Genomic DNA, 25768 nt, shown 5'->3' on the forward strand with positions numbered 1-25768 from the left:
GAAATGTTATTATCCAAATGGAAGAGGTTTTCTGTTTGTCTTTTTCATAACCTGGATCCACTTTCTGTGGATGTTCCTTTGGTTCTGTGTTATCTGTGTTACTTGCTCAATGCTGGGTTGGCTTATTCTTCTGTTAAGGCCCACTTATCAGCTGTCTCTGCTTGTGTCTGCCTTTATCTCCTCCTTTAGCTTCTAGATTTGAAGTTCCTTAAAGGTGTCCTTCATAGTAGGCCTCCCAGGAAGCCTGTTCCTCCATGGGATCTTATTTTTGTTTTGGAAAAATTGACTCTGGCTCCTTTTGAGTCTGCGGCTTCAGCTTCCTTGCAGAATTGCTTTTGGAAGACTGTTTTTTTGTTAGCCCTTATTTCTGCCAGATGGGTGCTTGAGCTTCAAGCTGTTATAGCTTGTCCTCCTTTATTGGTACTTCATAAGGACACGGTGTCCTTGCGTACTAATATTTTTTTATGCCCAAGGTGGTGAATGAGTTGTCACTAAGACAAGGCTATTCATTTGGCCAATTTTTTTTAACTTCTCCACAATCTGCTAGTGAGAAGGTGCTGCACACTTTGGATGTGCATAGACAGCAGAGATTTTATTTGGATAAGAATATGACTGTTAGGAAATCTGATCAGCTTTGTTTCCTTTCATCCCAGATCCTTGGGATTAGCTCTATCTAAGCAGGACTATTTCTTCTTCTTAGATCTGAAATGCTATTTCTTTGTTACTCTTTACATGGTAAGAGCCTTCCTTATTCTGTTAATGCTCATTCTACTAGAGCTGTGGCTTCTTTTGGTGCTTTTTTCAAGGGTTTGTATACTAACTGAATTCTTGAGGCAGCTACCTGGACTTCTGAGCATACTTTTACCAAGCAGAAGTTCAATGGAATTTCAGAGCTAGAGCTAGTTTTGCTAGGGCCATTTTTCATGGCTTCCTAGAGAGCTCTGTTGGTCCTTCCTCCTCCCAAGTTTCTTTCTGAGCTTTGGCACTCTCCCTAATGTTATGAATACCGCAACAGTAAAATGGAAGGGCATAGTACAGTTGTGTAAACTAATGGTAGATGTCCTCTTCACTGTTGCATCATTCACTCCCTCCCTCCTCCCCTAGTCTATTTGTCTTCTGGATGTACTAGTAACCTCTTAGGTTTTCCTTGGACTGATGTTCCTACTGGGGCTTTCAGTTCCAAAGATGGTACTTCGGACATCACCTTTGTCCTACGCTACGCGAGGAGCATATATTTGACATACGGTGTGCCTTAAAACAACCTAAGACTTTGATATACTGGCTGCATTTCACATAGGCAGGAGATCCCTAATGTTATGAATATTGCAACAGTGACATGAAGGGCATCTACTGTTATGGTAAGATTTTACATAACTGTACTGTCTCCTGATATTTGTATCATATTCTTATGAAACATACTCATGATAAAGTGCTTGGTGTTCCCTTCTTTGACAGATCAGTCATGCAGAGAGCATATTACTAAAGGTATATTTGGTTAAGTTACATCTTTGAATTGGTATACAAAAGTTTTCTTTCACAGAAGCCATCTTGAATTAACTTATGAAAGTATTGACTGTACCGCTTGATCTGCTGGAGTGGCATTTGCCACAGCACCAACTTTTATTGTTAACTGTATGTTGAGTGTTTTAGTTTAATATATTGTGACGTGTCAGCACTTATGCCGAGATGTGAGAGCAGTTTTAAGGTGTTCACAAAGGAAGGTAAGGCACGAGCACAAGCCTCAAGCCCTAACATAATTATCCACTGCAGGACCTGGCTTCAGATGGAGTGCTCAGATGAGCATTTATCAGAAACAAGGCAGTTAGTTGAGCCAGTGTCCTTATTTATTTTGGCACAAGTACAAGAACTCTAGTAGCTTGACACCAAAAGAATAACAAAACTAGTGCATGGTTTGTTAACGTGTATTGCCATCTTGTAACAGTTGATAGTTGTTTTGCATTTTTTGGCATCTTACTCATGTATCAGTTTCGACTGTAACGGCTTGTCCATTAATTTGAGATTGTTTAGAGGTAGTGGTGTTACTACATGCTGTGTCTTTGTATTTGTAATGTTTTTGTATAATTCCTGGTTTGATATCCCTAGTTGTAATAGAACTGTAGATGCCACAATTTAATGTGAAGCTAATATTTTGATTGCAGATAATGTTAATTTTTTTCAGCCATTGTTGAGATGTTTTGCATGTTTTTCCACATGCTTGTTAAAGTGCTTACTGAAATGCTTTATTTTTCTTTCTTGGTATAGGATCTAGCACAGTTTTTGGCCACAAGGAAAGTCCAAATGCACAGGGGTATGGCAGCATTCATGATTCCTGGAATCGCCTTCATCGGACGCCACCATCTTTCCCCACACCACCAGCCTCAGCTGCACCCTGGGTTAAACCTGGGGATGCAGAGCGAAACTGTCATGAGAGGGAGCGTGAGGTAGATAAAAGAGAAGTAGTGGCTGTAAAAGATGAGAAGGACAGGTGAGCTGCAGCTGCAATATAGTCTGTGTTTGTAAAGAGCATTGAATTAACTATTGATGGGAGTACAGCTGTGAGTAAACCCATTGTTTAGCCATAGTTTAAAGCAAGGCTTTTTCCAAAATATGGATGACAAAAGGAAACTTTAGCACAATAGTTAAGCAAATTGATATAATTTGAGACTCTTGTTTGGAATCTGTTTCTATCACTGAAGGTGCAATGCGTCCAGTGAGCAGGCCCATAGTTGGATTCTGTACCATTAGTATTCAACTCCATTGGCAGCAATGTTGTATGGAGAAATTCTGCTATATTAGTGTAGTTACAAATCATTTATATACTGACTTGCACTAAGCCTTTTCTTTACGGTTTCCTGTACTCTTAACACATATTACAGCTCCAAAGTTGAGTTTTTAAACTATTGTAATGGTTTACATAACCACTGTGATATTCTAAGTTGCTACAATACACATTTCAGAAATTAAATAAACCCTCTTGCAGTATATTTAGCTTACTTGGATCCCTTGTTTTTATAGTTTAGTCCCTTTCTCCTACATCATTTCATCAGCGTTTTTCTGCAGATGTTGAGCAGCTCTGTGACGCACTCCATGGTGTCAACGCTGCAGCTAGTTATGAGACAGCACTCGCATATAACTGACGTAGGTCAGGCACAAGATCTTAACCGTATAACAAATTCTGATACACCAGTAAAAAAGTGACCAAGGTGAGCCAGTGCATGTCAGTATATATTTTACATGTGCAAGTGTGCAAACTTGACCCATCATTTACAGTTTGTTAAAAGACCCAAGAATGTTAGACTTGTAAAACTGAACAGATGGAGCCACCATAATCGGTGTAAAATCTGTCTATTCTCTTCTGTGGCATTGTTTTGTTGCGTCATTACTGCAGTTGACATTATGGTTGGTGCTACATTTGCCATTAGAAGTAAGTGTTCTACCAATGTCCATAGATGATATTAAATAATGCGCAGAAAGTCATTAATTATTTTTTATTTTTGTTTTTACTGTTCTGAAAGTTCAGTTAATATGCACTGCTGCTGTTTATTTGAGTTGCATTTGAGTAAACCATGATGTTGAGTCCTTTCCATCAAAATTAATTGAATCTGCTGATGTAATGTCTCCGGATGATGTGCAACTATAGGGTCATGTTATGTAGTAGAGGAGGCAGCAGTCAAAAATGGGGGTGTAAGGTGCTTGGCCCCTCGTGGTGTAAAAGTGTCAGTTTAAGGCAGTTAACTGAATAGCAGTTTTAATCAGGTGTACCACAATCTGTATATACACAGTCAGTTTTAACACATGGCGAGAGCTTTGAAAGTTAAGTAAAAAAGTAGTCACCGTCATATGACAGAACTGTTTCACTAAGTTTTTCTTTTACCTATTTATCAACAAGTGCAAAGCTTAGTAGTTCACAAAATGTCAGAGTTCCTTTCAGATTGATTCTAGTCTTGACTTCTGCTCCACTTAGAAGTAATTGAGGTGGCACAAAAGGAGTTTCTCACCTCTACATAGTGGGAACTTGTTTCAGGAATGTTTGTTGACAGTAAGTGGAACAATGTACTGCAGGTTAATCTTCCCAGTGTCGTTCCTGGGACATAACTTGTGCATGATTAGGTACTATTGTATGATCACTGTACATTTTTTTAAAAAATATATATCTTTATTAAATTATCACATATGACACAGGCAATCTTGCATTTGTATAAATGAAAAATATTGACACCACTTTAGTTGCAAACATTATGTATCACAGACCGCATTGAAACAACACTGTAGTTGAAAACACTTATAATGTAAACAGTCATTGTCAGTTAAGCAATATACAGTTCATTCAGATCCTAACTTCTTTTAAACCGCGTTCCTTCTCTGCATATATTGTTCCCACAATTCCCATTTTTCCTGTGTAGCTTGCTCCTTCCCTTTTCTAAAGATCCCAGTTCCAGTTTTTATCTGTTTTACTATATTCACTTCTAATAAAGTTGCTTTAGACTTTAATTTCCATTTTCTAATAATTGCTTTTTTGGCAGCCACCATAATTACTCAGCAAGGCTTTACTATGTCTAAGCAATTCTGATTTTGTATCGTAGCTCCAAAAAATCATCTCCCTAGTCAGACCATTCCGCTCACCTAGGATTTCTGACAGAGTGGTCCACATGGAATCTTTAAAGTCTGCCAACTCATTACACTCCCAAAAAATGTTCCCAACTGCCTCTTTCTTTCACATCACACCTCCAACATTTGCTGTCTACCTGAGGAAAAATTCTTTGGAGTATATGTGGGATATAAAAATACCTATGTAAACACTTCCAGGCAAAGATCCTCAATCTTCTAGACATTTTTCTTGTTTGGGAGATGTACATATATCCCCATAGTCTTTGTGAATTGCTTATCCAATATCTCTTCCCAATCCTTAATCCTTTTAAGCTCCTCTGATTGATTCTTATAGTTGTCATGCAATATGTTGTGTGCTCTACTAATTATGCCTTTTTTAACGGCAGCTTCTTTTCTAGATTTTATTAAAAACTCTACCAGTGCTGCCCTTTCATACAAGACCCCCCCCCTTTCTTTGTTTTCCTATACTCTGGTGTCAGTCCTTGATAGTGAAGGCAGTCTCTAACCTGCAGTTGAAGTAAATTCTTGAGGTCTTCTCATTTTATTCCCTTTCAAGTTATTTGCTTCCCAGTACCTTGGTTCCTTTGCCAGTTTTCTCCAATAAATTCCAGCCCCTCTTGCCTATTGTCTGTATCCCTAACTGCAGTCTTCCATAATAGCAGAATCTCTCTTCCCCATTCCCTTGGTTTAGTTCTTAAAATACTCCCTGCTGTTTTTATGAATATAATATTCTGTATGATTGTTGTCGTTCTCCTTAAAGATCTACATCCAAAATCCCAATCCTCCTTGTTTCCTGAGCTTCCCTCCTGTATCATCATCATACCTTTCCACTTTGAATTATAGTTTTCTGATTGTGCTACATGTAGGAGCATTAAGTGTGCTGCTCTAAAGTACCGCCTCAAATTTGGTAATTCTTTTGGAGGAATCCGCTTATCCCACTTGACCCTTGCCATCTTTCCCTTTCAGTTGCTATCCACAGCTTCTCCTCTGGTTGATAAAAATATGCCTGACCTGTGTATAAGATTAAAGGGACTAAAAACACTTTAATTGCTTGTATCTTGCTGTCCATATAACAAAGCCTCCAGTTTTTCAGTTTTTGTATTATCTTCTGTTTAGTCTCTTCCCGCATATCCTTAGCTGCCACAACAGAGTCATTTCTTATTCATATTCCTAAATACTTCATTTTGTCATGTTCCCATAAATATAGATATTGTTGGACCAATTTGTGTGTGAATACATAATTTACTACCATCGGCTGTTTTTAGCTTCATTAATTTTGTATCCTGAAAAAAATTGAAACCATCTTAAAATGTTCCATAAAAATAAAGTGCTTTTTTCTGGTTTTGTCATGTATAAAATAATATCATTTGCAAATAGACTGCCATGCCAATTATATCCTTGAATTTCTGAGTCCATTATTTTCTTTGCCAGTGGTTCTAAATGTAATGCAGACAACAAAGGGGAAAGAGGACACCCCTGCCTGGTTCCTCTACTCAAGCAGAAATTATTATAGAGGAACCCTACCCACTTCAATTTTCACCTCCAATCCATCATATATACTCCTAATCAACCTTATAGTTGTATCAGGGAAAGCAAATGCTTCCATTGCCCTGCTCATGAAGTCCCAGCCTGCTCTGTCAAATGCTTTCTCTGCATCAAGACCCACCAGTAACAGTGGTATTTTCTTACATTCTGCTTCTCTCTGGATCATCATTGTTCTGTTAATGTTGTCAGATGCTAGCCTCCACTCCAGAAAACAGCATTGAGCTATATCTATCAATTTTGGTATCACATTTGCCATTCTTTTAGCTGTTATAAACGTAAACGCTCAATAATCGTGCTTTAGTATTGAAATGGGCCTGTAGAAAGCTGGATCAGATGGATCATTACCCTCTTTAGGTATTACAGTTACCATCACTTTTTTCCAGGATGCTGGTACTTTTCCTTTTAAAATGCTGTTAAACAAAACCTTTCAGATCTTTATAATTTTTTTCCTTCCAAACTTCCACAGGAATACCATCTATTCCTGGGAACGTTCCTGTAGATTGGTAATATATAACCATTTTTATCTAGACTCCTCCTATCCTGTTAGTAATTGAGCTTCATCTACCTTTAACCTTGGTATATTTAATTCCTCCGTAAACCTTTCCATTTGTACATTTTATTGCTTCCCATATTTCTCTGTTTGATACAAACTTTCATAAAATTTCCAAAATATTTCTAATACTTCTACAGGATATCTTATCTTCTTGTTATAGGCTCCTTAAGCTTGGTAACGGCCCTTTCCAAGGTCTGTTAACCTGAGTCATTGTGTTAAAAGTTTTTGTGCTCTAGAATTATTATCCAAAACATTGGCTTAACAGCAATCTTTCTAAACTCATGCATATTGTCATTGTAATCCTTATTGTCTGTTTAGCATTCTGCAGTTACTTCTCTTGTTTTGAGAGATTCCCTCTATTTTGCAATGTAACATTTCAGTCCCTCTAAATAATTCTTATTACTTCTTAACCATATCTTCTTTTCCTTTATCTCCACCCTGGCTCTAAAAGTACAGTTGTGTACACTTACCATAAATGTAGATGTTAGAGTGTATTCACTGTTGCAGTCATTACATTTGGGTAATCTGCTGGCAGGTTGCCCTCAGCCTGCCTGAATTCCAAAGTCTTGGGTCCTACGTCGGTTGCTGTCTCCTCTTCCATGACATCAGGTTGTCAGGGGTATAAAACATGCAGCCAATGCCATTTTCTTTAGTTTTTCTTGCCCCCGATGTCAGGTGCCCCCAAAAAGGTAGCAATATTATATATATCTATATACATGCATCCATATAAACTTTACCTTCATCTACAAACAAATACACCACATAGGTTGTAGAAGATAGAGAAGGAAAGATAAACAGTAGAATGACAGGGGGATGGCGAGAGTGTAACCTGGACTGCAACAGTGAATACACTGTAACATCTACATTTATGGTAAGTGTACACAACTGTACTATGTTCTTCTTGTTTCACTGTTGCAGTCATTACATTTGGGTAGAATCCCAAAGCTATGGTTGGGAGGCTGGAGCTAAACAGCATTAGGTGCAGCTATAAGGCCCTGCAGTGGCAAAGCCTGCCCTGGACTTAGAGTAGAGAGGCAAATGGTAATGCTTTGTAAAGGTGTGAACAGAACTCCAAGTAGCAGCCTCTAGAATGTCTTTGGTTGGTACTCCTCTGAGAAAGGCTGCTGAAGTTGCTGCTGCTCTGGTGGAATGAGACCTAATGCCCTTGGGCACAGGTTTACCATGGTGTAAGTAGCAGAAACAGATGCAGTGGCTTATCCACTTTGAAATTGTCTGCTTTGAGATAGCCTTTTCCTCTGATCCTACAGCATATGACACCAGTAATTGCTCAGTTTTTCTTAGAGCTTTTGTCCTGCTCAAGTAGAATCTTAGTTATCTGTGTACATCCAAGGAATGCAGAATTCTCTCCCCTTTGTTCTGTGGATTTGGATAAAAAGTTGGCAGATGAATAATTTGCTTAAGAGCCACACTGGAAACCACCTTAGGCATAAAAGTAGGATTTGTCCTCAGAGACACACCCTGTCTGGGTAAAATATGATAAAAGGCTCTACAGCCATGAGGGCCTGTAGCTCAAACTCTTCTTGCTGAAGTAATTGCTAGTAGCAGAGCTGTCTTCCATGATAAGAACTTTATATCCGCGGTAGTGGCTGGTTCAAATGGAGGCAGGGTGAGCTTTTCCAACACATAATTGAGGTCCCATGCAGATAATGGTGATCTTCTAGGAGGCCTTAGGTTTTGGGCTCCTCTAAGATACTGCTTTAGTAAAAGATGAGAAAAGATAGGTGGCTCTGTATTGTAATGAGCCAAAATGGCAGAGGCATGGATTTTTGATTGATGAGAAAGATAGGCCTTTGTCAAGCATCTCAGTTAAGTATTGTAATATCTGAGGAATATTTGGTTCTGCTGTATCAGTTCCTTGTGCTTGATTGCAAGCACAGAATCTCTTCCATTTGTTAGCATAAGATTTTTTAGTACTAGGTTTTCTGGCTCCCAAAATGACATCCATCACAGCTTTACTGAGTGGTGTCGCTCGTATGATTACATGATTAGCCATGCTGCCAGGTTCAGAGTCTGTAGTTGATTGTGCAGGATCCGATTGTTTTGCTGGGACAGTAATAGTGGTCTTTGAGGCAAGGTCCAAGCTGGGTATTGAGACATGTTCCTTAGGGTTGTGTACCAGTATTGGCGGGGCCAGTCCTGGGCAATTAATATCATCTTCAGCTTCTCTTGTCTGACTTTAAGGAGGACCTTGGATAGAAGAGGCAGAGGAGGAAAGGCGTAAACTGACAGGTTTTACCAACTGAAGGATAGGGCATCCACTTTCCATGCTTGGCTGTGATAAGTCCTTGTGCAGAATCATTTCAATTGAAAATTTTGAGGAGAAGCAAATAGAGCTATGTCTGGGCTCCCCCATTTCTTTGTTATCATGCTGAATACTTCTGGATTTAGTTTCCACTCGTGAGGATCCATCCGGTTTCTGCTTAAATCATCTCCCAGAGTATTCTGTTTTCCTGGCAGGAATTGAGCGTGAAGATTTATTTGGTTGGTCAAAGCTGTGTCCCACAGTGCCATGGCTAATCTACAAAGGGGGTATGTTGTGTGCCCCCTTGCTTATGTACCACATGACTGTGGTGTTGTCTGTCTTTATCAGTAGTTGTCCTGGATGAAGTAAGTCCTTGAAGGCTGTTAGGGCATTTTGAACAGCTAGCATCTATTTCTAGTTGATATGTAGATGCATTTGATTTGGTGCCCATATGCCCTGAATGCATCTTCTTGCCATGTGGCCCCCCCCCCAGGCATAATCTGATGTTTCTGTTAAGGTTTGGCTGGCAGGGGGTAGAGTGAAGGGCCATCCCATGTTTGGGTGACAGGCCTTTGCCCACCACAGAAACTCCTGTTGCAGGCAGGGGATGAGAGGAATCATTGTTTCCAGACTGTATGAATGTTGACTCCATAAGCTTTTTTAGGTACCATTGAAGTTTCCTCATATGCAGTCTTGCATATGGAATTAGGATGCAGGATGCCATAAAGCCCAGAGCCTGCATAATTTGTCTTGCAGAAGACTGGGTTTTTGTTGCCATCAGTTTGAAGTAAGTAGTCAGTTGCCTTTGTTTGTCTGGGGTGAGATAAGCCATCTGGGCAGTTGTATGCAAGCTTCCACCCAGGAGTGTTATCTTTTGAGAGGGTACCAGTTGTGATTTCTTTTCGTTTATTGTGTACCCTAGACATGCTAGAAGCCTTTTCACAAACGCCATGTGTCTTAGAAGAGTGTCTTTGTTCTCTGCTTGAATGAGACAGTCGTCCAAGTAAAGATATATTTGAATACTTCTTTGTCTGCAAATTGCAATTACTGGTGCCAGGCACTTTGTAAAGACCCTGGGCGCAGTAGATAAGCCAAAGGGCAGTGCAGTGAATTGGTAATGCATTAAGCCAGCCTTGAATCTGAGGTATCTTGTGCACGACTGTCTTATTGGGAAATGCAGGCATGCCTCTTTTAAGTCTAAAGTCACCAGCCAAGCATTCTTGTCCAGCATGGGCAGAAGCTGTTGCAAAGTGAGCATTTTGAATTTTGGAATGTCCAGGTATGTGTTCAGAATCGATAAATCCAGTATTGGCCGCCAGGCCTTGTCCTTTTTGGGTACCAAGAACAGTCTTGAGTAAAAACCTTGTCCTTTTTCCTGTTCTAGTACTGACTGAATGACCCCCATATCCATGAGGGACATAACCTGTTTCTGTGCCTCTGTCCATTGTTTTTTTGGCAGGTCTGGCCATCCATTTGTCATTGGCAGAGGGAATCTGTATTCCTGTGATACAATGTTCAGTACCCACTTGTCCTGGGTTATTAACTGCCAATTTTGAGCAAAAAGTGCTAATTGTCCTCCTACAAGTGCTGCCAAAAGATAAGTGCTTGGTGTAGGCAGAGGGAAGTCATTGGGATTGCTTTCTGTAGGTTTGTGCTTTATCCCCTCCAGATTTGGAGGTGGATGCGCCCCATTGCTTTGACCTGTATGAGTCTTGAGCCTGATACCTGGAACCCTTAGGGCATCTGGATTTGCCCCTTTGAGCTCTGTCTGACACAGGAAAGGACCAATTTTTTGTAGGCCAGTGTCTACTGATTCTAGGTGGCTGCATTTGTAAGAAATCTTTAACAGTTTGCATAGACGCTTAGCTTTGTCTTCCATTTTCTTTAAAACCTCTTCTGCCTTAATACCAAACAGAGAATCATGTTGTAAAGGTGCATCTAGTAGTTTACCTTTGACATGATCAGGCAAATGTTGTTCCTTTAACCAGGCATGCCTCCTAATCACAGATCCAGTTGCGGCCCTGCAGGAGGCCTCTAAAGAATCAAAACCACATTGCAAAGTACGCTTTCCAGCTTGTTCAGCTGCATGCAATAATTCCTGCAATTCCTTATTTTCTGCACATTCTGAAATCAACATAATTTTCTGTTTCAGCAATCCCATAACATGTTGTTGGTACTTAAGCATATGAAATTGACATTTTAAGGCCCTAATTGCCAAGGTTGCAGATGTATAAACCTTTTTCCCCATCTGTCTAGCGCCCTTGAATCTCTGTTGAAGGGGGTAGGGTTTTTTGCTGTTGAGGCCTTAACTCCCTTTAGACTCTGTGAAATCGTTTCAGGATCAGCAGCAGGGTTTCTAAATAAAAATTTGAGAGTCAGGGACCCTGTAATACCCGTCAGGCTTACTGGGAGCCGGAGGTAGAGTGTCAGGGGTCAGGCTTGACTCCGAAAAAACATCATCCACAATGTCTAGCACAGGGGAAATGGCTAAAGGCCTGTGAGGGAGGAGGAGGAAATCCCTGAGCCTCTTTTTTGATTCTGAGAAGTCTTGACTCTCCCAGTGAAAATGCTCCCTTAAAGTATGCAAGGTTTCTCCAAATTAATAATCTCAGGAGGAGATGCAGATGGAATAGACTCCTCAGCATCAGAATCCTCATAGGGAGGTAAAGAATTCCTGATCAGAAGAGGCATCAGAAGAAATAGAAACCTGATCTGAAGATTCATAGTCAGTGTCTTGCCTTGGCCTCTTATCTGGAGGGGGATGGTTACCCCTGATCAAGGTATTAAGGTCTTCAGCCATTTTGATCATCTGTTTTTTAAGCATAGAGGCCTGTGCACGTGGCTCAGGCGTCGTTTTTTTTAGTTTTAGAAGGTGTCTTTGCCTTTGGTTTTGCAGCTTTCGTCGGTTTGATATAAAAATGTTGAGGTCTGAATACACCCTTAGAAGCCGGTGACTGCTCAGTGGCTCCAGACCCATCCGAGGGAGATACAGCCGTCGGTCCAATACCTTGAGTATCTTGCGGCATGCCAGACTCCACGTGGGTGTTGGTAGAGGCCTGCGACTCTACGGTAGCGGGTATCAGGGTCTGCGAAAGCGCTTCACTGAGTACCGGCGACTGGCTTAGGAGAAGCTTCATCAGTTTTGGATCTCGACTGCCGTTCTCTGTCCTTTTCTTTGCGCTTTTTATGTACTCCTGTAGTCGGATTGCTATCCGATGACATCTCTGGATAATTAAATCTTTTTCCAAAATACTTAGATGCAAAAATATACTGACGCTTAATAGTGCATTGGTTAAATTTAGCACAAAACCGACAGCCAGGCACGTTGTGATCGGGACCTAGGCAAGGAGTACAGTATAAATGGAAATCCTTATGAGGTATTTGCTTCCCACAAGTAATACAATTATTAACTTTTTTTGACATCGGTAAAAAGCAAGAAAAAAGTTTCCCCAACGGAGTACTTAGCTTTATTGAAGACTTCGGTTCTGAAACTCAAACGCAAATATTTCAATAGTCGGCCAACCAGCACTTGCGAAATGCTTCTGCTTCAGGCCCCGTACAGCAAGAAAGACTAAAGAAAATGGCATCGGCTGCATGTTTTATACTCCTGCCGACTTGACGTCATGGAAGAGGAGACCGCAACCGACGCAGGACGACTGAGGGCAACTAACCCATTTTTTTTTTTGATTTTTTCTTTTGGGAAAGTAGGTCAGCCTTTTATTTTTTTTATTTTATTTGTTATTGGTAAATAGTTATTGTTTTATTGGTTATGTTTCAAAGCCATTAGTTAAATGCACATGTTAAAAACGTACAAGAAACTTCTAAGCAGCTGCTTTTTTTTATCTTGTAGCATAATATAATATAAAAATTCTCAAAATAAAATAAATCAATTAATCTTCCATGTCAAAAACATTTTCATATTTTTCTTCAAAACTCTACCCTCCTTTTTATTTTTTTTTCCTATTTTCCCCCCAGACACATCTTGCAAATCAATCAAAAATTCCCCTCTCCATATATATTTCAGACAGAAGCTGATATTTCTCAGGCTCCATTATAGCAGTTTTAGGTGGAATATGGATGCATGCCAGTGTAATCCTTCTCTCTTGCCAGTAGCCCCTTAGTACTATATATCTTGCATTGTCTTTTTTTTTTTCCCCCTCTTCTGTCACTATTGGAGCTCCTCTTGCAATTAATACAAGTACTCCTCTTTTCCTTTGCCCAAGATATTCTGCTGAATAACCATCCTGAAAACCTTTCTTTATCAAATTCACATGTTCAGTTCTTTCCAGGTGTGTCTCCTGTAGCATAGATATTTGCACTCTGCTTTTTTTTATATAGTTCACTACTCGTTTCTTTTTTGTACTTATTTGCAAGACCGTTTAGACTGAAAGAGATTACAGAAAGCATAATTTTTATGTAGTTATTACCACCTTTTATGTATAATTGCTTTTTTGTTAAATATCTAATTCAAACATTTGTGTTACGAAGCTAGAGTTAACCAAAAAGAAAGGTTAATCATGCTAAGATGCATGCTACAGCCTGTGCTTTTTGTAAATGCTGTCTGATTTTGTATTATCTTTATAGCTCTCCCAGATAAGAAAATACTTGAATGTTTTTGATTAACACTTTTTCAAGCCATTTCTCTTTATCAGATTGTCTTATAGGGAGGTGCAGTCTAGACACAAACCTGCTAAGGATACCTTGTTTACCAAAAAAAAAAAAGTATTGTATTGAATATCCTTTTCCATTTACGTGCTTTGTAATAAACTTGTAACTGGATAAAAACCCTATGGTCTTAACCCAGTCATTTCCCTATGCAAACATGGGGAAAAGTACACTGATTTTTCTTTTGTCACATGTTCTTAACCAGACCTCTCCTCTCTCCTCCTACCTTCCCCTCCCCCTTTTTACATTGTAGTGCTTAAATTTCTTCAAACTGAAAAAAGAAAAAGAGGGAAGAGAAAAAGAAAAAAAAAGCACATTTAAAAAAAACTGAGAAAACTGTACTTCAAGTGCTAATTGGTTTTGTCTGATCTTTACAGCTTTCCCAGCTGGGAAAACCCCTGAATGCTTTCAGAGAACATTATGTCCTAGCCAATTTCTCTTTTTTTCCCCTCAGCCAATTACTCTCCACCAAGACTGTAGCCAGTTTCTCTTTATCAGACTCTTAGCATGGAAACATGAAGACCAGCTGCAAAATTGTTACTGAGCATATATGTATTTGCTAGAAAAAAGACTCTATATTCAATGTTATTTTTCATTTACTTGCTTTCTGTTAAAACTTGTTACTAAAGCAGTCTAAGGTCTTTAATCCAGTTATTCCCACATGCAAGAATGAGAAAAAGCACATTATTTTTTTCTTTTATCATGCTTTTTAAACAAGTTTTTTTCTTGTTTTTACATTGTAGTGCTACGTTTCTTAAAACTGAACAAGAAGACACGGAGAAAGGAAAAAACAGCAGCACCTGTTTACCATCCCCATCACACTTAAAAATAACTAAAAAAAAGTTATAGCATGTAAAGAAAATCACATGCCACAAAATTAGTACTATTTAGGAAAAAAGCTCAAGTTTATCTCTCCTCTTCCCCTCCCCAAAGCACTTTTCCAAAATATTAACAACATGAAGTGGGGCATATGCTTTAGAATCCCTCACAAATCCAACAGATTCTGAAAAGTGCATTATTTCCAGATTTTTTTGTTCTGTCGTATTTCACAAATGTAATTATTGCATTATAATCCCATATTAAGTTACTGATTTTTACTGTTCATTTCAGAAATCCTGTCTCTGCTTCATTTCTAACATACTGTTGATTCTTCTAGACAACTCTCGTGCTCCCTTAATTCTCCAACATTTTCTGTTGAAATATTTGAAAAGGTTTCGCAGTTATTGTCCCTCTGTGATCTTCATTACCAGACGAACAAGCAGCAGAATTTCCTTCTGTTTCACATGTTTTTGTTGGACAAACTTTTGCATTTCCTCCATAGAATGTACTTCATCAAAAAATGATTTTGTTCCTCTAGGGACAGCTGGGTACAGCAGCTTGAATTTCACACCTGCATCTCAACATTCCCCGAATAATAGAATAAATTTGCTTCTTTTCTGTCTGATATACAATTAGTAATCATTCTCCACAAACATTCTGCTGTCTCCTACTTTTCAGTACTTTGTCCTACCACCATGTTGTCATAATCAACTTCTGCTGGCAGGATTGCATCATTACTATTAAATGTCTAAGGTGCCTTCTTCTAGCCAGGTTTGGAGCATGCACATGATGTGCCCTTTCAACTAACAGCAGCTGCTGTGGAATACCAGTCAATTTGCTTATTTGTGCTTTAATAAAGTTAATCCAGTCTGTTCCTTCCAGTTTCTCTGATACAGCTGAAACTCTCAGGTTTTCCCTACATGCTCTTTCCTTTAATTCAGTTATTTTTTGAAACCTCTCTACCTGAGGAGACACATATTCATCCAGCCTTTTCTTCATTTTGACCTCTGATTTTTGCAGCTTTATCATCTCATCTGAATGTCTGTTTAAAGCTTCTTCCATTTTTTTCCAGCCTTTTGTTGTTTGTGTTGATATACTCTGTCAGTGTTTTGTTTATTTTAACCAGGTCTGTATGCAATTGTCTTGTATCTTCCTGTAGGTTATTTTAAGTCATGTCTGTAGGTTGCATTGATTTTTGCTGAACAGCTGCAGAACTTTCCCCAGTCAGTGTTTCTTCATCACTTTTTGTAGCTGACTTTTTTCCAGGAGTTATGTGCTTCTTTATTCCTGGCATCCAGACAGTGCATTTTATTTTTATTTATTTACCTGGATAGTCCACTGGGCCAAGGAGAGCCTATTTTCAGTGGAGGTCCAGGGAGAAAAGCTCCACAAAGAAAATACACAAGTATTACACAGTAAATAAATAGTATTTTGTGACAAACAGTAAACTTAAGCATTACAAATGTGAAGCGTAGTACATATTCAATACAGCACCATACAGTGGAGAACTAAAAGATTGCACAATCTGATCAATATACAGTAGTACCCTGTTAGACCACGTACAAATTCAGCATAGTACAAAGTACCATATATGGAAAACCAGTAGGTGGTGCCTTCTGAGAATCAGTTGTGGATCTAAACAAAAGCAGTACAGACTAATGTGCAGCACATGAAACATTTACTGTTTTTTGTAGCAAACTAAGTTAGTGTGTGTACTTTGAAGTGGTCAGTTTATAAGAGTAGTTAAAAGGATAAATATTAGTATTGTGTGAGAGAATAAAGAAGATTGTCAGTTGAGGCTGATAACGTGTTGGGATATATGGAGCAAGATAGAAATAAGACAGGGAGGGAAGGAGGCAGGTGGAGAGGAGGGTCAGGTTATAGGAACTACAGCCTTGGTGCAGTTGCATTGCCATAATGAGGCAAGATGTTGTTTTACTGACTTCTTAAAGAAAGGGGTACTGCTGATGGATCTAATTGAAGATGGAGACTATTCCATGGTTTAGTTACAGTGAAGGAGTAGTGCATTTGTCCAGCTGTGTGGATAGATCTCACTACATTTAGGAATAGCTGGGTACGGGATCTGAGAGGTCTATTTGGATCATATTGTGCGAGTAGAGAGGACAAGGAAGGACAGTTGGTAGGTTTATAAATAAACGTGTGTGCAGTGGTTAGCTGAATGAGTGTCAGGTGATGTGGTAGTTCCAGCCAGTTTAGCAGGTGTAGTTGAAGAGCAGTGGTGGGAAGAATAGTTAGTATTTGTTACAAACTTTGTGATTGTGTTGTAGCAAGAGGCTAGTTTGTATTTTAGAAAAGCCTGAATATTGGTCAGGAAAAGTGCACCATAAAGAAGCGATGGCAGAAGAAAGGAAAAGACAAGAGACTGTTTAGCAGAGTAGTCGAAGTATTTATAATGAGAGCCCAGTTTTTGATGTGTTTTGTTTTTTTAATATTGGCTTGAATGTGCATGTCAAATGTCAATTTTTCATCTATGCTGACTCCTAAAAAGTTTAATATAAGGTACTTCAGTTATAGTATTGTTTTGAGATTGTATGGTGAAAATGTCCTTGTTTAATGTAGTGGATTTCTTGGGTTGAAAAAGAACAACTTTAGTTTTATTTTGGTTTAGGGCAAGATGGTTATTGGGCTTCCATAATACTGTGGTAGTGAGGGCATCTTGTGTGAGTAAGAGCAGGTCTGAGGTAGTGAGGGCATCGTGTGAGTAGGAGCAGTTGTGATGGTGAGCTGGCAGTACATATTGTAGAATCTTATGCATATTGGATGGTAGTACTTTGGGTAAGAGAGGTGTGGAAGTTATTGATAAAGATGCTGAACAAAAGCCAGTTACTGAACTTTACCCATAAACACAAGTCTACTGGCCTCCTCTACTGAGTTTCTGTTTTCACGCTGGGAGAGCTAGGGGCAAGCTGTTATTCAGTGTGCAGCCATCTTGGAAGTGTCCCAATCACTATACATTTGTGTGTTTGTTGGAAGCTGTGATATTTATGTTTTAGTGGTGTGTTTAGATTTGTTTTTGCAGGTCTTCTACATAGAAGTAGCTGTTGGAAATTCATCATCTGCATCCCCCAGATCATTTTTTCCCCTGGTGCTTTGGACCTTGCATTCCTGATAGCACATGCCTTGGCTTGATTAATAACACCTAACCCCCGTACTACTTGCTTGATTTCTGCAGCTCTGTCAGTTTAAATTTTGTTTGTTACCAAAGTTTGTCACATGACAGATTTTTTTTATCATCTGTAGTTTGGCATCATCTGTCTGCTGCAGAGCTGTACATGGTAAGAATCCCACTAGGGAGAAAGTTTTTGTATTCGATTTTTACTGGTAGAATACTGTATGGGGAAGGGATTAAATGAACACTTAGTGTAGGAGAGTATAGCCATCCTGAAACAGAACAACAAGTATGCATGTAGCGAATTTGTTTTGTTTAGGCCTAGTGCACAACATCCTGAATTGTCATATTTCTCATGAATTTAGCTAGGAGATGTTGAGAAGGAGGAAGCATTCCCTTCAAAATTTGGGGCCTTGACCTGTACCACTACCTTGATGCTGAGTGGCCTAAAACTCCCCCTACCCCCAAACTCCATCAGATGTTGCCAAGAAGAAGCAAAAGGGGAAGCAACCCAAAGTGAAGGTGATTGGGGCAAAGATGGTGTAACTGCTAGATCCAGTGTCCTGGTGAGATGGTTTCCAGTTGTCCCATGCACCTGAGGTTATCAAAGGCCTCTGGTAAACCCCCTTTGGAGTTTGTCTACCGAGGAGGCTACTTCTCTGAACTACAGGTTTTTATGTGGAAATTTGTGCACCTGAGTCAAACACCCAATTTGTCATCTCAGAAGAGGGAGGGCAGGTATCTGAGGATTTTAGTTCAAGGTCATCACTAGTAGTAAAGTGGAGAACTCCATTCTGCAGATCCGGAGTCTCAAGGTAGTTATCCCGCTGTTAAGAGAGTCTCAAGTTCAAGCACAGAGTGCCAGACAGCCTAGCTGCCTGCAGTTGCCTGACTGTCAAGTGGGTCCTCCCCCCAACCTGTGGACTCTCTAATAGTGTAGAACCTACAAGGCAGTAGGAAGAATTACGTTATACTTCCCAGATGGCTTCCCCTTTGGAGTGTAATGCTAATACTGATGAAACTATATCCCTTGCTTCACCTTCACAGAAAATCTCATTTGACAGAGATCTTTGAAGAATGAAAGGACCTCTTCAAAGTCAAAGCAGGGAGGTGCTGCCTTGTCTTGGGACTGGATGGCCCTAATGAACAGGAACTTCTCCAGTTCTGAGAGATTTCAGTGCCATATTGGGATTGTGAAAGGACCCTGACACCAAGCTCCCTGCCCTATAAAAAAAACTCTTAATTGCTTAGTAATATATAAAACAAAACTTTGACCTTAACTGCAACTGTATAACATAACAAGACTGTTGTACCTTCACAGTATTATGTAAGAGTATTCTGCATTAGTCTGGCTTTCCCTGTTAAGAATCCACAGTTGTTTTTGTACAGGCCCAATCAAGATGTCATTTGTTGAGCAGCTTGCTGAAGATACTTCCGTTTCTGCACTACAAGAATGACCGTCATTACAAAGTAATTAGATGTCATTCCCTGACTATGAAAGGTGCTCTAGGATCACTGCAGGACATGGTACACAAAAATGTTTTAATTATTTACAAAGGAATAACACAGCATGATGTTCTTTTTGTGGGTACCATTCATCTGGACATTCAGGCAGGCTGCTCCTTTCTGATCTATGGTACATGCTGGCAAGTGGCATAATCATGCAGAATGCTGGACTTCACACCTACAAAAGTAACTTTATCACTGGAATTTCTAGGATCATTTGGAAGATTACTTAATCATTAGCATCTGCCACCCTCTTTCTTGGTTAAAGCTCTAATGATGAATGACTTCAGTAACATTCAGCCTTAGTAAAACAATTCATTCCTTCTTCAGCATGGGTCTTGATGATAGGCATTTCAGACTCTATTTGGGGAGCAGAACTGCCTGACAGTGTAGGGGAGGTAGAACCTTGTTAGAAATCTGTTCTGTGGCTTTTGTAGGGGTGTGTCCTGCATTCATATTTGTTGTAGCACGTATACAGACTGCTTAAAGCACTTTTAGCCACAGCAGAGTTTTCAGGGAACTGAAGCTACTGCTGAGGACAATTTGCAGTCTTTATGAATGTATTTTGCCCAGTTACCATGCTGCTGTTTAACCTCCCTGCATTCAAAAGGTAAGCAGCTGTAGTCAGTAAACTAATCCAGCTCACCCCTAGGGTGCTGTAACAGGGCAAGAATTGGAGGTAAGTAAAGTAATCAGGCTCCCCTACAGTCTTGTAATAGGACACTTGGAGGGTATGTAAAGTAACTAATCCAGAGCCCCCTCCCCCCCCCCGCCAGTGGTTCTATAACAGGGCAGAAGTTGGAGGTGAGTAAAGTAACTAATCTGGCCCCCCTACAGTCCTGTGATGGGAGAGTTGGAGAGTAAGCAAAGTAATTAATCCGGCCCCCCTATGGTCCTGTAACAGGGCAGGAGTTGAAGGGTAAGCAAAGTAATTAATCCGGCCCCCCTGTGGTCCTGTAACAGGGCAGGAGTTTGGAGGGTAAGGACAATTTCTTTGCCAAAGCTAACATGAGATTGAAGTGGATGGACACATCACCCATATTTCCTATTATGTTAAGTACATAATTTATAGTATTCACAAAAGAACAGCGAGGGTAACCTTGCTGGGAGAAGATAATGTTGGGAGGGGAGATTCTGACGAATGGTTTATTATAAAGGAAAGGATAGAAGAAATGGTAAACTTATAGGAACACCAGAAATTATATACTGGTCTGAGTACTTAACACATACATTGACAGAACTATTTACAGGAATCTGTAATTAATGGCTGGCCAACAGGGTGTTACTTGCTTGACTAATAAATAGTCTTTTGTCCCATATTGTAAGGGAGGTAGCAGGAGCATTTCAGAGGGTGATGGTTGGGGGGAAGGTTGTTAGGCAAGGGAAATGATTGGTGGAGTGCTGCAAACGGAGTCTTTTTACAGAGGAGACAGAAAAATCAAGTTTTCTGTGCTTGGTGCTAAATGGGAGAAGAGCTTGAAAAGGGTCATAAAAGTCCTCTTCAGGTGGGCAGAGAGGTGACTGTTAAACATAATGGCTGAAAGCATATTGCATCAAACATGAAAGAAAGTTGTTTTCTTGGAGGCAAGCCCTCTTGACACAAACACACACACACACACACACACACACAAGCGCACACACACACACCTCGCCCTCCAGCTAATATATACCACCTCCACCACTGCACAACAGTGGAGAAAATGGCAAAGGTCAAATTCCCTGTAAGTCATGTTCTGTGAATTTGACAGTATTGCCACTTGTGGAAAGAGTTGTTGAACGATGGTGACTGGTAGGGAGTGGCAACATGTTACATATTACATGCACACATGGGTGGACTTGCTAGACACATTGTCTTTATAGTCATCTTTGTTAAAAGCAGTTAATTTTCAACATTCACTGTTGACCAGATCAGAACAGTCTCTTCGGTATCACTCCCAACCTTCCAAATATATCAAACACTGATACATTCATCTTTTGGTCCAGATAGGAATTCCGGTATCTTGATAAGCAAGGACTTGGTGCCTGCAGTGATTCAAGGTCCATATATCATACAGTCACCTGTATGCTACGTCACCCATATACCATACAGGTACCTGTATGCTACATCATCCTTGTACCGTACGGTTACCTGTGTGCTACATCATCCATGTACTGTACGGGTTACCTGTGTACTACATCATCTGTGTCCCGTATGGTTACCTGTGTGCTTACATCATCATTAATAGTCCGCTTCCCTTGTTGTAGGAGTTGCATTAGCGGGGCTGCTCCTTCAGCTGTCTGGCTGTTCTTCACTTGAAAAGTACATGCTTGCAAAATTTGTTCCATGTTTTTGTTTCTGATTTTTTTGTTACTGAGGATCACTTGTGTGCGACAAATAAAGGCTTGTTGCTTTGGAAAACTGTCTGGGTTTCATGATTTTTGGAAACTATTGTGACTGAGCCCATCAATAAAATTGTAAGACTATTAGTTTTTCTGTATTTTTTTTTCCTTCAACACTTGTGTTGGTGAGGTTGGAGCTAGACAGATTCCTGTGCTTGTTCGTTTTACCTTTGATCTAGTCAATTTTATTATTAATTGTGTTAATTTTTTTTGCGATCGTGATAACGTTTCAAGGAAATAGTTTCTGCACAGCAAACTTCTTGCTTAAGGTGTACCCTGTGTAATGTATATTACAATCCTCACACTTTGGTGAAACTTCTTCAGTGCATTAGACTGAGTTTTGGGAGGGGTTGATGTAGCTTACCATCAGGTTATATAAAGTCAGAGGTAACAGTATGTAGTAAGAGAGCATAGGAAACAAATATTGAAAAAGGTATTTTTGACCCAGCCAGTGAAATGAGTTTTACACAAGCATATGTCTGAGTAATGCTGTCTCCTACACAAGCATATGTCTGAGTAATGCTGTCTCCTACACAAGCATATGTCTGAGTAATGCTGTCTCCTACACAAGCATATGTCTGAGTAATGCTGTCTCCTACACAAGCATATGTCTGAGTAATGCTGTCTCCTACACAAGCATATGTCTGAGTAATGCTGTCTCCTACACAAGCATATGTCTGAGTAATGCTGTCTCCTACACAAGCATATGTCTGAGTAATGCTGTCTCCTACACAAGCATATGTCTGAGTAATGCTGTCTCCTACACAAGCATATGTCTGAGTAATTCTGTCTCCTACACAAGCATATGTCTGAGTAATGCTGTCTCCTACACAAGCATATGTCTGAGTAATGCTGTCTCCTACACAAGCATATGTCTGAGTAATGCTGTCTCCTACACAAGCATATGTCTGAGTAATGCTGTCTCCTACACAAGCATATGTCTGAGTAATGCTGTCTCCTACACAAGCATATGTCTGAGTAATGCTGTCTCCTACACAAGCATATGTCTGAGTAATGCTGTCTCCTACACAAGCATATGTCTGAGTAATGCTGTCTCCTACACAAGCATATGTCTGAGTAATGCTGTCTCCTACACAAGCATATGTCTGAGTAATGCTGTCTCCTACACAAGCATATGTCTGAGTAATGCTGTCTCCTACACAAGCATATGTCTGAGTAATGCTGTCTCCTGCACAAGCATATGTCTGAGTAATGCTGTCTCCTGCACAAGCATATGTCTGAGTAATGCTGTCTCCTGCACAAACATATGTCTGAGTAATGCTGTCTCCTGCACAAGCATATGTCTTGAGTAATGCTGTCTCCTGCACAAGCATATGTCTTGAGTAATGCTGTCTCCTACACAAGCATATGTCTGAGTAATGCTGTCTCCTACACAAGCATATGTCTCCTACACAAGCATATGTCTGAGTAATGCTGTCTCCTACACAAGCATATGTCTCCTACACAAGCATATGTCTGAGTAATGCTGTCTCCTACACAAACATATGTCTGAGTAATGCTGTCTCCATCTTTCCATCGTTACTTAGAGTCTAGAGTCCCACAGCATTTTTTATTTGGATCAGAAAGGCTGATTGGGGTCACACTTCAGGGTGCCTTTTTCTGGAGTTCTTTAGCTTTGTGTTGCAGGTAATCTGTGCTTTATGTGAATCTAGTTGAAATACGGTTGGAAAACTGAGCCTTTATAGGACTTTGCATCTGTGCAGCTCATATGTTTGATTCTGTATTGTTGATGCTGGATACTCATATGCTGGAGGCCTCCTGGAAGTGTACACACACATATATATATATATATATATCTGCGTTAACTGAGGAGGAGCTCAAGTTTGCTGCTGATACTTGCAATCCATAGGTGAATAGTAAACATTTTTCTGCTACTAACTGCTAACTTTTACTAGCATTTTACAGTTTGTGATACCAGAAAGCTGCCTGTATAGAATGAGTTATTAATTGGCAATATTGGAAGTTAATTTCCTTGTTTTACTCATCATTTTGTGTTCTTCTCTGCAGAGATGCACTGTACGCCAGACAGCTGCTAAGAGTGTCACCTGTAATCCCCAGTCACAAGTCTGCAGCTGTGCACACCAATGGACGTTCATCAGTGGATGATGAAAGAAGTCATGGCTGCAGTGATGGTCGAGATAGAGAGCGAATGAGAGAACGTGAGAGAGAGCACTTGGATGCATCAAAGGACCCTTTCCAACATGAGCACAAGGTCAAAGAAACACACTTGTTGGTTGAAGAGAACCTAGGCCTAGTTAAAAGGCTTGTGGAGGACTCCAGCAAAATGGTTGCTAGGGACCATTCCCCCTATATCAGGACTCCTGCTGGGGAGAGCTCGAGGCCTTGCAGTAGTACGGGCCGTGAAACAGAGAGAAAACCAGAACTGCCTCTAGAGCAAACATTGAGAAAAGTGGATGTAAAGGTGAAGGAGGAGCGAAAAGATGAACAGGAATTGGCAGCAAGTGGCTTTGAGGTGGCTCCATCACAGAGGGCAAACAACTCCATGCATCCAGTCCCTTTACATGCCATTGCTGCTGGACATTCCGGTGTACCACTGGCCATGCATGTTGCACCACCTGCTGTCCATCATTTGAGTGTGTTTGAGCGACCACGAGTACTGTCACCATATTTGACTGTTGGACCTCCTGTAGCAGCAGGGGAACGATTTGCACCACAGGCTTACAGTTATGAACCTGCATGGCGAGAACCCTACAGGAATGTTGAAATGCACCGTATTGGGCGGGAACTTTTGAGAGGAGCAGACCCTTTGCAGCGTTTAACTAATCCTCGATTTTTCGACCATGAGCGGGCATACAGAGAGAGGGATATAAATGAATTTGCCCGTGAAAACCTCTTGGACCCAAGAAGGGAGGCAGAGAGGTCAGGGTTAATTGAAGACCGTGCCAGTATTTTGCGGGAGGATTATGAGCGGGCCCGGTTGTTCAGCCTTCACCCTTCTGCCTTAGAAGCTCATATTGCTCACCCAACCTTGTTGCAGCAAGGACTTGGTGGGCTTGCCTATCCACGGTTCAGCCATCCTATGGCCCATCAGAACGGTATCCTAAGTAAAACTCCACCCATCAACTTGCTGAGCACACCACCACCCCTTATCCCTTCCACTAGCACAAGACCACCTTCACCACGCCGTACCACACCATTAACAGCAGAGTTGAGGGATCTGTCAGCAGCATACAAAGACAGAGATTCCAGATAATCACAGCCCCACCCGCTAAAGAAAGAACTCTCTAACTAAATTTATTATTGACTTTCTTTTTCAGAGACTTTTTTTTTGCGGGATGAGGGGACTTTCATGCAACTTATGTAACACAAGAGAAGGGTCTCACTTTCCTCTGTAAATATTTATATATTATAATCTGTGCAAAAAAAGTCGCTTAAAATAATATTTTGTACATTTTTAAGGTTTGGGATGTGATTTTAAGCAATGCAGTTTTTCCTCCTCTGTTTTTATTGTACTACTTTTTTATTGCTGTACCTCCATTGTGAAAATGCAAAGTTCTTAATTGTACTTGTGCTGGAAAAAAAGTCCCAATGTATCTAAACAGAGGTTTCAGTTAGAGGCCCAGGACCCCACAAATAAAGCCTGCTTTCCCATTTGTAGTGGTGAGTTGACTGAATTGTTTAGAGTAAGCAGTCTGCCATTGTTCTGCCAATTTTATGTATACGAGATAAGCTGGATTGCTATGTGGTGGTCCTTTCCTGGTTTGCTTCTATTTCTGACTGTTCCAAAAACTGAAGTATCCTGCCTAAACTTCACTTTGTCTATGTTCACATAAATGATCATGTGCATCTCCTGTGTAATTTGGAACTGCAGTCACCCAGTTTCTAAGTCATTCATATTGTCTTTCGCAGTGGTGTGTTTGCATTTGTGCGTGTGTGAGACAGTCGAGAGAGGTGGTGTTGCTTACAACTACATTTTAATCGAAGTAGTTAAAGTTCTCTTGAGTTTTTGTAATTGGGGCAAGTTTCATTACATTTCCTCTTCATAGGTTCATTCTTTGGTTGTTTTTAGGCATGTAGTCCAGGAGACTGTAAAGGAGCCTAGCCCAAATTACCAATTGCCCCTAAGCACTGTCTGGTTAAGTGACTTGGCACGTGGTAAGCAAATGAAGGTGGAAATATTCAGATCTTGTATCCTTGGCAGGAAGCATCTCATGAACAAGTCAGAGCTTTAGTCCTCAGCTCTAAGTGGCATTGTCATGATAAGGCACATCTGACTGACATAACCGGTTAATCACCCCCCCAAAAAAAAAAAAAAATA

General features: G+C 40.3%; 1 protein-coding gene across 5 annotated transcripts in view; it reads left to right on the top strand.

The window, feature by feature from the left end:
• Window positions 1-25107, top strand: part of FBRS (fibrosin) — a 1655257-nt gene extending 1630150 nt beyond the window's left edge. For all 5 annotated transcript variants that reach the window (XM_044086630.1, XM_044086634.1, XM_044086633.1 and 2 more), the window contains 2 exons: window positions 2263-2485; window positions 23497-25107. In XM_044086630.1, the coding sequence (XP_043942565.1) occupies window positions 2263-2485; window positions 23497-24703 (1430 nt within the window). In that variant the 3' untranslated portion in view covers window positions 24704-25107. The remainder of the gene's footprint in view (window positions 1-2262; window positions 2486-23496) is intronic.
• The last annotated feature ends 661 nt before the right edge of the window (window positions 25108-25768 follow it).

Source organism: Protopterus annectens, chromosome 10.part0 (genome assembly GCF_019279795.1).
Source record: "Protopterus annectens isolate FY-2018-M chromosome 10.part0, PAN1.0, whole genome shotgun sequence".
NCBI lineage: Eukaryota > Metazoa > Chordata > Ceratodontiformes > Protopteridae > Protopterus > Protopterus annectens.